Source organism: Drosophila simulans, chromosome X (genome assembly GCF_016746395.2).
Source record: "Drosophila simulans strain w501 chromosome X, Prin_Dsim_3.1, whole genome shotgun sequence".
NCBI classification, from domain to species: domain Eukaryota; kingdom Metazoa; phylum Arthropoda; class Insecta; order Diptera; family Drosophilidae; genus Drosophila; species Drosophila simulans.
This window is the reverse complement of record NC_052525.2, coordinates 14465223-14477712: the sequence shown is the minus strand read 5'-3', so window position 1 is coordinate 14477712 and position 12490 is coordinate 14465223. Positions and strand designations below refer to the sequence as shown.

The 12490-nt window shown below is 43.3% G+C and overlaps 2 protein-coding genes across 2 annotated transcripts in view; one reads left to right on the top strand and one right to left on the bottom strand.

Annotated features, from left to right (window-relative positions):
- Positions 1–12490, top strand: part of LOC6725977 (E3 ubiquitin-protein ligase highwire) — a 44711-nt gene that overhangs the window by 8072 nt on the left and 24149 nt on the right. Inside the window, exons 9-13 of the mRNA XM_039297434.1 lie at positions 60–338; positions 399–2946; positions 3006–3153; positions 3215–3317; positions 3381–3516. Coding sequence (XP_039153368.1) covers positions 60–338; positions 399–2946; positions 3006–3153; positions 3215–3317; positions 3381–3516 — 3214 coding nt within the window. The remainder of the gene's footprint in view (positions 1–59; positions 339–398; positions 2947–3005; positions 3154–3214; positions 3318–3380; positions 3517–12490) is intronic.
- Positions 3801–10960, bottom strand: LOC6725979. Its single transcript, XM_016173928.3, has 5 exons — positions 10771–10960; positions 6024–6410; positions 5162–5539; positions 4939–5098; positions 3801–4883 (listed from the first exon to the last, which is right to left on the bottom strand). The coding sequence occupies exons 2-5, from the start codon at positions 6180–6182 to the stop codon at positions 4189–4191; spliced, it is 1392 nt and encodes a 463-aa protein (XP_016039353.1). The 5' UTR covers positions 6183–6410; positions 10771–10960; the 3' UTR covers positions 3801–4188.

Sequence of the window (12490 nt, the reverse complement as noted above, 5' to 3'; positions counted from 1 at the left end):
GCATCTGCTTTCCAATTTACTATTTTTACTATTTTACTTATGTACTTCTTTAATTATAGACAAGAATGCCCCTCGTGTGGTGGGCAATGCAGCCGTCATGGCGAAGTACTTTGGGGATCCCTCCCCATCGGTGGCCCCAGCCATGATTAGCAGTGCCAGCAGCGGAGGAGCACCATCCACATCGGCCTCGGCAGCGGTGGCACCTGGGAGCGGAACTCCCGTCACCCGGAAGACCAACATGGAGAACATCCAGCTGGCGGAGTGCATTGGCAATGTTAGAGCTCTGCTCATTGGCATCTTTTGCGATGACATATTCAAGGATATAGCCACGGATGAGGGTGAGTTTGACTCTGGAAGTTAGTTTACCTATTCTATTTATGATATCTCTTAATTTGCAGGCTATGAACTATCGCTGGAGATTCTCGACGAGTGTCATCTGAGCTTTGTGGCCTGTTTCGATGCATTCTACCCGACGTCCTCGTTGAAGTGGAACTGCCTGTGCGATCTGCTCGCTCAGATGGATCGGGGCGCCTTGCATTCCCGCCTACTCAGCGCGATCCTTGCTGGATTATGCTCGCCATCGGTGAAACTCAGAGCCACTTTCTCACTGCTTAGTGCGGCTGGAAACGAACGCCAGTCAATCATCAGTCCCAGCGACAACTCCGGCTTGCCCATGCTCTCCTCCACGGATGCACATCCGTATCCCGTGCTCGTGGAGCAAATGATCTATCGCACGCAGCAGGAGAAGAGTGATTTTCTCAGCAATTCCTGGACATTTAAGGATGTACTCGTGCGTTTGCTAGACATTATTGCCAGTCCCATAAGATCTCGCATCGAGGCAATATACAGCCGGAGCTTGGGAAGTCTTAGCTATCCAGGAGGTAAGGAGTGTGTTAATCAAGGCTTGATTGACAACTGTTGTCATCTGCTGGCCAGAGTTCTGGCCGAGATTGTCTACCAAACGGCGATGGGTGAATATGACAAGCTGTTCATGCCACCCAGAACCCTTCATTCGACGGGAGCTCGCTTTGCCCGCTGCGATGTCAGTAGGACCTGGAATACCGGAAACTTTGGACCCGATGCCATTGCCTTCGCCGTTGATCGACCTGGTGTGGCCATTGCTGGCGCCATGGTTTACTCGGGATCCGGGAGCTATGACTATCAGTTGGAGTTGCTGTACGATAATACGGCGGATCTGCAGCCGCAGCACAAGTGGGAGACCCTGGAATCGGTATCCGGCAGTTACGATCAGGATGCAGTTCATAACGATCTGGCAGAGATAAAATTTGACCATCCGGTGCACATCAAGGAGAATGCTCGCTACGCCCTTCGGCTATGCTCCCAAGGAGCAAGAACTTGCTCTGGCGATGCGGGAATGCCGGCGGTTCGAGGTCCTTGTGGCGCCCAGTTCCACTTCTATGCATGCGATCTTAGCTTCAATGGAACCACTCCAGCTAGGGGTCAATTGCCTTGCATCCTGTACTACAGCACGCCTATAAAACAGGATGGAAACTCGGCGAGCGGGCGAAAGGGCGATGGATCCAATGTAGCAACTCATTTGGATGATCGCATTATGCTTCTTGGACCCCATGAGGTCTCCACCCGCGATACAGCCCTGCAGATCGCCGCTGATATAACCAAAAAGTGCACTGAACTGCTGATTTTGGCACGCAATGCCATGGCTGCATCTTGTTCGCCGTCAGATAATAGTTCCAATCACACTCAGACCATCGATTCCGAGCACAATATCACACCCATCGAGGAGCACATGGACATCAATTGGGCGAACAATTCCAGGACAGCTGCCCTGCCAACAGCCATAGATCCGCAGCTGTCCACAGCCAGGGATTTGGGCAAACGTATTGAGTCGTTCAGCAAGGGTCTCATGGAGACCCTGAAGTTCGACAAGCGATCCACGAATCCCTTCGAGATGGAAATTGAGATCGGAGCCACCGAAGTCGAGGAATCGGCAGACTTGAGAAATGGACAAAGCCAAAGTGTAAGCCAAAGTCAGAGTCAAAGTCAAAGTGTTCCGATAAATGGCAATGAACGAACCGCGGACTTTGAGTTCGCCGAGCAACCGGCTCAACAGTCAATGCCCCAGCATCTGCACTCCGATTCGGAGGAGGCTCCGCTGGAGGTAGCCGGCATGGCTGCCGGTGGCGGAGTAAGTGTGGCAGATGGATCTGGTGGAGTGGCAGGAGTGAGCAGTCAGGCAGCTGCAGTGCAGCTGCTCGAGGTCTTTAATCTGGCCGCCTCCAATATGTTCCATACGTTACTTCCACTGGTCTATGCACATATTGCCAATCTGGCTTGCAGTGATCCAAAGAGCTCCGTCCAGATTCTTGGCTTAATCAAGGAGATTCTGCCGCACATCGCGGCCCTTAATCAGTTGCACGTGTCCAAGGATCAGCGACAGCCGGAGCCGGTCCTTTTTGCTACACAGACCTCTGGTTCTGGAAACTCCAGTTCCAGCAGCACCACCAGTAACCATTATTGTGTAGTGGAGAGTGACCATCCGTACAAGAGTGCTAGCATTAGTAGCTATCGCGTGGAGTTTCCGCCCTGCGTACAGTGGCTCACCATCGAGTTTGACCCGCAGTGTGGCACTGCTCAGCTGGAAGATTACCTGCTCCTGTCGATTCCCATGCGTCCAGCATCGCAGGCGCCGCCAGTGCCGCATGTGGATGACTATTTGGAGCAGGCGGATAACAATGTGAATGGAGCGGGGGACAGGAGGCGCACTACGGGCGGTGGCATCGCCGGCAGTGGAGCAGCACCGCACACACACCAACGCTCCGCCAGTGTCCAGTTGACCATGGCCAGTTGCTGCCGGAGTCCAGGTTGTGGAAATGCTCCGGGATCTGCTGCCGCACCCAGTTCCATGCCTCTGCGCAGCCAGGACCCCAATGACAGGGAGTGGATTGTGGTCAAGAAGTTTAATACGTAAGTTGCAACATAAACCAATGAGGAGTTATGATCCTAAATGGCTCTTATTATTATAGTGCTTCCACCTGGCTCCACAACGTCCTCATCCTGCCCGGCAACTGCGTGGAGTTCTCCTTGGAAACAGCCTCACTTTACGCCCAGGATCCGCACAACAATCGCTATGGCTTTAAGTGTCTAGTGGTGGGCTATGACAATCCCACATCGGTGAGTTGATTCCGTGTGTAATACTATCTCTTTCTAAACCATGTTCTCCCATCTCGCTCAGATTAATGCCAGCAACTCGTGTCTGATACGACTGGAACAGGAATTGGCCTATTTGGGTGGCATGTGCAGTGCCAATCTGATGAAGAAGGAGCTCAATCTGCCAGGTAATTTATGCGAGCATTACTTTTACTTAGGATTATATTAAAACCAAATATGTATCACAACAGATGACAAAGACGTGGAGGACATGAGCGGCATTGAGGAGACCATCAACACTCATCATACCCTGCTCTCTAAAGGATTTGCGCTATCTGAACCCCAGTTGACCGTTCACCAGGCTTTGGAATCGTATTTGCCCATCGGGTGAGTCCATAAAGTACTATTGGAAACATAATATTATTTATAAATATTTAAGTATCGTAAACAACAGTATTTGCCTTTAAAAGTTTACGATTATCTCGTAAACATGTGTCAAGCTTCTAAAAATATTTTTGAAAGCCATAGGATCAATAAAACTTTTGTTTATATATATGTAGATCTCGTCTGTCATCCGCTATTTGTATACAATATTATATTAGCTGACTTTGCCCTCCAAATAGTATTAACTTATATGTACATATGTAGCATATACATTTAAGAGCACCACATTTTGGCTTTAAATTGATTTATTCCATATACGTATTTGGTGGGATATGGCTAACCCACCTGGATATTTCTGGGCAAGATCCCAGCCTACATGCGACTATATACATGGGCCACTTACAACTGACGAACATTGCGAGTTATGAATAATTAGATTAACATATATTACGACTAACTGTAGGCTATGGTTTTGGTACAGCGAAAGGTCACGCATTGGTGGTTCCGTATGATCGGTGGTGATAATGATGGCAATGGTGCTCCAACCATTCCACCGCCCACCGCTTCTCTAGCTTCATTCAGCTCTGTGTCTCTTGTGGGTAGATGCTCTGCTATGGTACTGAAAAACAGTGCAAAACAGGCATCTGTGATCTATGATGTGTCTTTCCTTGGCGTCTACAAATCAGTCTTTAGCAGGCCAGCGTTCTCGATTTGGTATACGATCTGGGTTTCCTTGTAAGTGCGTGGTTCTGGCTGCACTACGTCCAGCTTGCGACGTCGTCGCTTCTGGACTACGCGCCACCACAGCAAAAGGATCAGGAGGAGCAGCAGCAGTCCCAGAAGAACACTACCGGAGATAATATAGGCCAGATAGCTGCGCTCCCGGCACTCATCCGTGATCAGGGATCGCAGTGGGATATACGGCTGGATTTGGCCTTGTCCGCCAAAATTGGGCGGATGAAACATCAGCTGATCGCTGTGCAGTCGGAAGAACTCCGCTCGGGGCAATGGTGGCTCCACATTCCTGTCCAGCTGCTCACAGCTCCAGGCATTATCATAGCGGATATCGCGTACGTTGAGCGCGAAGCTATTGTCGAATCGGAGGGGTTGTGGTGCCACATTCTCGGTGGTGCCATCGACTCGAGGATCTGCACCTGGTCGCGAGCTGCGCAGACTGTTGTTGTGGAAACGCAGCTCCAGACGCTCGCTCAACTGATACGAACGATGAACGGTGAGGCTGCGAAAGGCAATCTCACTGGTGGCGCCGAATTCGTTCCCTCGTATTGTCGCCGCATCTCTGATTTGGGCTTCCAACCACTCACCATCCACGGACAGGAAATGGTTATCACTCAGGCTTAACTTGGAGACAACTGAGGCAGATCTAATTATGTTTTTGTTCATAATTTCATACTGACAAACACTTACGCTTGAAGGAGAAGGCATGGGAGTGGACCTCCTGGAACTGATTACCCCGCAGACTCAGCTCGTTGGTCACCTCGAGCTCGTAGAAGGCGCGTGTGGGCAGATCGCCCAGGAATTGGCAGTTGGCGATGCTCATCTGCTCCACGGCGAATTTCTTAAAGGCCTAGACGCACAAACAGAAGTTATTAGTAATAGACTCTAGTTACGACAACATACTTTCACTCACTTGACTCTCGATGCGCTGAATGGTGACCCCGTCCAGCTTGAGCAGTATGGCACTATCCTTGGTGGTGGTGAACCCGAAAGGCTTCATTAGCTCAATCCGCCCGCCCACGAACGAGATCTCCTCGATGTTGCCGTTGATGGCATGCGATTCGATCAGCTTGAGGTTCGTCTGCTCGAACTCCACGATCAGTGCCTTATTGCTGGCATATCGCGGCACACTGAGCGCGTGCTCCCGGAGCACCAGTTGGCCCACCTGGCGGAAGACCACCTTGCGCAGGCCCATCGTGTTCGCCAGCCGATTGGCCTCCACCAGAAGATCGCGGCAGTTGCGGATCTCAATTATGTAGACATTTCCGCGCAACAATGGCAAGCCCATAGTCTGAAAATAATGAAACGGATGAGCTTTATTTAGTTCAGTTTCTAGATTTCTAGTTCTCTTACTATAATTATGGGACGTAGTATAGTTATCCTAGGAATATGTATGTGTAATCTATAAGCATTTACAATGTATAACATCCGCTTGAAAAAGCACAACAAATCGGGTCGCATTATAACTAATCTAACAGTTAGGCCTATAGATAAAGAATAGCGATAAAATGTTGCTTAAATTATTACTCATTGGTAAGTAGGACAAAAGACTGTTGTACTTTAAAGAACTTGACATGCATTTGTCATTATTTATTTTTAAAATAATATCTCAATAGAAAACCAAAAAATAAGCAATGCAAATTCAAAAAATATTCCAGAATTTAGCTGAATATGCTTGCAGAATGGTTAAAGAATGGTTATGATATCACTTAACGTTTTCATTAATTTATAAAAAGCTATGTAAACATTAGGTATTTGCCAAATAACTGACTCACCTGGTCGGAGTTATTGCAGTCGCAAGTGATGGTATTGCCGTACTCCCCGCAGGTGACATTCACCAGCTCCGCCTGGACAGCGAGGAGTAGGCAGGAGAGGAACGGCAGGAGTATCCGCGTCCATGTCGTCGGATCCTTGAGATTTCTGATATTCCGCATGATTGGTCGACTGATCCGCCTGTGGCCAATTATTCACTCATATTAACTGGTGCCTTTTGCGCGCCCTTGCTCGTTTCGCCTTCTCTATTCTCCGGTCCACTCTTTGTTCATTTTCTAGTTGTGTTTACCGTCCGCTCTGCTGTGCACTGCTCTCTGCCGTGAGCGTTCCGTAGAACTGCCGATTATAGACCGTTTCGCTCCAGCCTTATCTTTCAAGGTGTTTCTTATCTATAATACACGTGAAGCTCATATTATTGTCGTGTGCGTTTGCATGGTGTGTGTGTGTGCGTGTGTGTGTATGTGTGTATGTGTGTATGTGTTTGTGTTCCGCTCTGTAATCAAGCTTCATATTTCTCTCTTTATAGCAGATGATGATATATGTTATGTTAAATGTTAAATGCCACGTCCACAAACGTCAAAATCAATTTTGATTCTCAATTCATGGATTTATGATTTCGCTGAAAAGTATGCAACATGCAGAATAAAGCGTTTCCGACTATATAAAGTCTGTCCGTATAAACGTTTCGATCTCAGGAACTATAAAAGCTAGAAGGTTGAGATTCAGCATACAGAGTCTAGAGACAAAGACCCATGTTGTCACGCCCACAAGCCGCACAAAACTGACACGCCTACCATTTTGAAACATTTTTCGAAATTTTTTCATAGTTTTATTAGTCTTGTAAACTTCTATCGATTTGCCAAAAAAACTTTTTGCTACGCAAACTTTAACGCCCTAAAGTTGCCAAACCGTTCACGCCCACACTTTGGAACAATTTAAAATTTTTTTCTCATTTTATTCCCCAATATATATCGATATCCCAGAAAAATGATGAAATTTCACACTAGCTGGGCAGGGTACCTGATAGTTGGGGAACTCGACTATAGTATACTCTATCGGCTTTATTTAACTGTCCCTATACAGTTTAAGATAAGATTTCACTATATATTTGCGTGACATTCAAAAGTATCAGTATTCCTTTAGTTATTGTAGAGGATGCAAGGTTATTCTACGTTATTTGTTAAAAATTTTATTCCTGTCTCGCACGATTGATTATTTAAACAGGATCAGTTAACGTTTGTAAGTTTTTTATTTTTTTTTAATTGGATCGATATTACGAGAAGTCAGATACTTAAGAGGACGACTTACATAGGTGTTTTTGTTTATATTCTAACATTTTTAAAAGTTTCCTGATCTGTTTATACATATAATAAGTGTTTGGTTTTAAATTGCTACACAATTTTAATACTCTTGAGAAAGTTGCAAATCAATACATAAAAGTTCCAGTGTCCAGTTGAGTGAAAAAAGTGTCGCAAGAAACAACATAATAAAATTTCACATGTTCCACAAACAAAGTGATCGATTACCGATCTTGAGGCGAATTTCGACCATATACTTTAGTGGCGGGAGGGGGAGGGGGGGTTTAGGTTAGTTGAGAGTGTCGATCATAATCAGCTAACGATATTGCCCAACGATCTGCAAACACACTCGTTTTTCAAGTCGCGGACGTGGACGAGGGTCTAATTGAATCACAACACCCTCTCCAATTGTGATCACTTCGTCAGTAGTTTCTCTTGCCCTCCAATCACCACCGTTTCCTCCATTCGTTAATTGAATTCTGAGGCCAAACTCTGCGCGGAAAATCTCTCTGGCCCTGGAAATGGAGACGTCGTCTGGATCTCTGATGGTAGCCCGAACATGAGCAATTATGCTTTGTTATTTGTTTATGGCCATTTCGATTTCCATTTGTTTATAGAACTCAATTTGCGCGAGAGGAAAATTAAGTCGAGTCGAGAGTCGAGTCTCCATCTCGATCTCAAGTGGCGGCTGCTTAAATATTTGCGCACGAGTCGAGGAATTCGAGAAACCGGCACGAATGGGCATTCCAGAGGCTACAAGTTCAAAATCACATACGATTGTGCCGAGCTGTATTCAAACTGCAGTATTTGAAAATGTTTTGGAAAAAGCCCCTTAAAACAAAAAACAAAAAATCACTAATAACACGTAATCCTTTTAAGCAGTACCTTTGCCATTTGACTTGACTTTGTTCGAAATATATTGTCAAGATAATGTCTAAGTACAGTGGAATTAAGATAGGGGAGGAGAAATGTCTCATTGCAAACAAGGGAAATAAATATAGAAAGTCATAATACGTTATTGCCCACTATTACTACGCTAAAGTATAGTACATTCTGCTTTATGGCCAGGGGCCTTAGAATTCCGGATGCATCGCAGACGCGGTGGCCAACCCTTTGGGGTTGAATCAAGTGAATCAAGTGACGTTCATTGAGTTGACTTGCGGTTAGGAAATTGAATTAAAGCGCAATTGCGTTTCCTGTCAAGTAAAAAGTCGCGCACACGCACTGTAAAATCCGTAGAATCTCTGACCATAAAAACCCCCCAGGGACTACGCCTCTGAATTACGCTCAATTAGGTGGCAATTAGGATATATCCCTACGCATTTAAATTAAAAAAAAAGGTGTCCTTTAACAGGAAAAATAGAATAGTTATGTTCGATAAGTTATTATCACAACTTACTATTACTAAGTCCACAATCTAGTGTCTAAATAATGACAGCTGGCAATGGAATTGTGCACTCTTACAATTAATATTCATACTCTTTTCAACTGGACATTAAAAATTATTAAGTATTTTTGCAATGCTTTCAAAATGAATGTATGTACATGCTACATGTATTTTGGCATATCGTTATCGTTATTTTGGCCACAATCACATGTGCCAATGATAATTAGCACATTTCATGGACTTGCATTTATGCAATTGCATTGACTTGAATTTAATCGAGGCACAACCGAACGAATCGAATGCTAGTCTTGCAATGCACTGCTTCACATCGTACTAGTAACTGGGTTGAGTGCCGATGAACTCCATTGATTACCCGATTCGAAACGGTTTTCTTATCGCTACCTGGTATCTGTACATTCGATAAGATAACAAAATGAGTCCGATTGCCTCACCATCACCACCCAATTGACTCAACTCTCGCAGGATGACACATGTGTATTTCGTTGCCAGAGCTTTTCAAACGTATTACTCCATGCAGTTTACACAGCCGAAAGGCATTAACGGTAAACTTAATGACTAACTGGAGTATTTATGTCTGGGGAAATCAGTCATGGTGGAAATTTGCGAGTTAAAGTTTTACCTCGATATATCGCACATTTTAAATTCGTATTTTGTGCATAAAAGAAGAATGAAACTATTGTTTGAGAAAGGTTTCTGGTAATTTTTTAAATTATTAATTCAACTTCCAACTTTCAGCAGACTTAGCTTAAACCAGGAGTATATTCAAACCTTTTAGGGAATATATTAACCGTTTATTTCTCCGTTTATTTTAAATGTGTGTGTTTTCACCCTAAAAATGTCTATTAACGAATTAACTACAAGCTTTCCAGCGATTTAGCAATTCTTATCTGTTGCAAAATTGTCACCGACTTTCTTTCAGAGCCCGAAGTTCATTGTTAAAAGCGAAGCTCGTTTAGCCAAAGGTCCAACCGCCTGAAAAAGCGAAAAAGTAGTAGTACATGTAGAATGCTGAGGGCACTTGATGGGGTTAATGTTTTTAGCCTGCTCATTGCTTTCTACTACTTGAAAAGCGGGCATTTGCTTTGCTTTTTGTTCTGCGCCACCTCTTTCCATACACTTGGCACAATTTTCGACCAGCGTTTTGTAAAAGTAAAAGTTCCTTGAGTGAAAACAGCGATCTCAAAATACAAATTGCAAGTCTTAAAAGGTTCAAAGACAACCGATTTAACTTAGATTCCGAAGGGATTGATGAATTTGTTTCTATATTCATTAGTTCTCATTTGAATTCTTAGTAAGCTTATCCAATTAACACCTAAAAGTGTTCGTTTTCCCGAGGCTTTACTGTGGCCAGTAGCAAATTTCGAATACCTTTTTGTAACAATGACTTTGGGGTTGGACTTTTTGTCGCTTCGAAACAGTTTTTACGACAAACGCCAACTAAAAACAGATTTTTATTTAACGTTTGCTTTTCTCCGACGTCATTTAACCTTGAAGTATCGAAATACGACGATGACGAGCAGCGGACATAATGGATATGGATATATGGCAAGGTGTCTGCCAATTTAAATACGTATATACATATGTACGTTTATATTTTATTTAGCAAGGGGGCGTTTGTTCACAAATCTACACTGCTAATTTATATTCCCGCGGGGGAATTGCAAAATAAAAAAAAATAGAAAACAAAACGAAACAAGAATAAAACACAAGAATGGAGAGATGCTAAATTCTTGTTTGGGGCTTCGGTTTGTTTGTGTTCTGTTTGTTTTGTTTTGATGCGTGGGCTGTGTGATCACGAGAAACAAAATCGGGAGAAGAGAGCTGAAAGAGGAACGAATTCTTTCTCTCCGTTTATTTGCATTCTTTTTTGGCTTGCCCTGCAGATTTGCAAACAGTTTTTCCTTCTCTCCCTATTACTTTTTTTTTATTACTTTGAACTTTATGGCGGTTCCAGAAACGCACACGCACACACTCTCGGCTTTCGGCACATATGAAAACTATGGCAGCACCTTAAAAAAAAATAAGTGATGTATTTAAGCGCACCTTAGTCGCAAATTGCCCAAGTAAATAGTCGCATTTATGTATTTATATTAGCTGCTAAAACTAAAAACACGCGAGCGGTCGGTCAGGCGGTTTTTTTTTTGTTCTACAGCCTTGTTTTTGTTGGGCGGCCAACCGGCGTAAGCGCGTGCAAATGACAAACTGAGCGCCAAAGCGGCGAACGCCAAACGCGAATGCCCAACCTCCGGCCAGAAGTCAGTGATGCTCTTTTGGCTACTAATGTGCCAGAATTTCATTGGGGCAAGGCACTAAAATGATTGCTAGCGAACGTATTTTAATTTTAATTATCTATACGAGTAGCGCCTACAACTATTATTAAGCTATAACTATTAAAAAAGTAATTTATTTCAGCCCGTTCAACTAGTCGTATGTGTAATTTGTCACCACTGAGGCGTATACGTAATGTTTAGATGTGAGACGTTTTTATATCTACACTTTCAATTTTGTTTAGCGTTTTTCCGCCATCACTGTTGTAATCTCTCTCTGCTTTTTTTTCCTCTCTTTTGAGAGGAACGAGCGCCGCTTTGGCTGCGGCGATTTAGCGGCTGCTTCTCTCAAACGATCGCCAGCTCAAAACACTCAAAACTAAACCAAAAAATACCACAAAAAAGGTGAAGAATTTTTGCGTTTATTAGCTGCACTCAGAGAAATTCGCTTAAAGTTGACAGCTTAAAACCTGCAATAATCCACAATGGTTGCCAAAAGTACTTAAATCCAAGATTAACATTAAAATCAATTGCGTTTTAAACGAATTTTTGGCTTTCTACTTTTAGTAAATGGAATCCAGTATAATTTTTGGTACTTCCCTCCGCTTTTCTGAGTGTATGTCAAGTTGAAGCTGAGCATGGATTTTAATTTAAATCTGTTTCTGAATTTCTTGCGCTGCGCTTAATTGAACGATGCCACGCATTACTTGACACTTGCCGCTTTTTAAAAAGCCCCCGCAAAAAGCGGTGAAAGAGGGGCCAAAGAAGAGTGCAGAAGAGAAGACGAGAAAAGGATGGGAAATGGGGAGAATGAAGAGGTGGACAGTAGATCAACACAAATCAAATCAAATTTACTCGGGGGCAACTGCAAACATGGAGCACTTAGCGGTGCGCTTTTCAAGATTCAGGCTATGTAAATATGTACATATGTACATATGTATGTAAAAACTAATGTGACGAAAGGCTCCGCAGATTAAGCGGCTTGTAACGGAACTATTTAACTTTTTTCACATCACTAGTTAAATTTAAAACGGATTTCCAAGTTGTGTTACTTCCATATCTCAACCTTTGAATGGGTGAACTCATTCCTGTATGCGAAAAAATAGTATGGCAAATAAAGCATTTCATATTTATGGCTGTTTTCGAAAATTAATTAGCAAGCAAGCGATTTAACTTTTTGAAATGGATGACTGTGAGGTAATTCGGTCATAAATATGCCTATTCTATTTAACAAATGTATGCTGCTTTTTGCTAAAACATTTCTTTATACCTGCACTGAAATGAATAAAAGTTAATAATACTAAAAATGAATATACCTTACATATTCTTGATTTTCTTGATTTAGGCATGCTAGCTTAAAAAATATTAGTTATATTTTTTTGATTTGTTTTGAAAATTTTAATATTTCCAAGATACTAATGCACTTTACATTGACAATTATGAATCATTTGGAAAGTGTATTTTCAAGTGAAAAAAGAACCCACTTCCAAACCAAT

Excerpts from the sequence above, each read along its gene's own strand:
- LOC6725979 (XM_016173928.3), bottom strand. The coding sequence starts at position 6,182 with ATGCGGAATATCAGAAATCTCAAGGATCCGACGACATGGACGCGGATA. Across the intron at positions 5,540-6,023 it reads ACTGCAATAACTCCGACCAG|ACTATGGGCTTGCCATTGTT; the intron begins GTGAGTCAGTTA and ends CATTATTTTCAG. Across the intron at positions 4,884-4,938 it reads CCATGCCTTCTCCTTCAAGC|TTGTCTCCAAGTTAAGCCTG; the intron begins GTAAGTGTTTGT and ends GATCTGCCTCAG.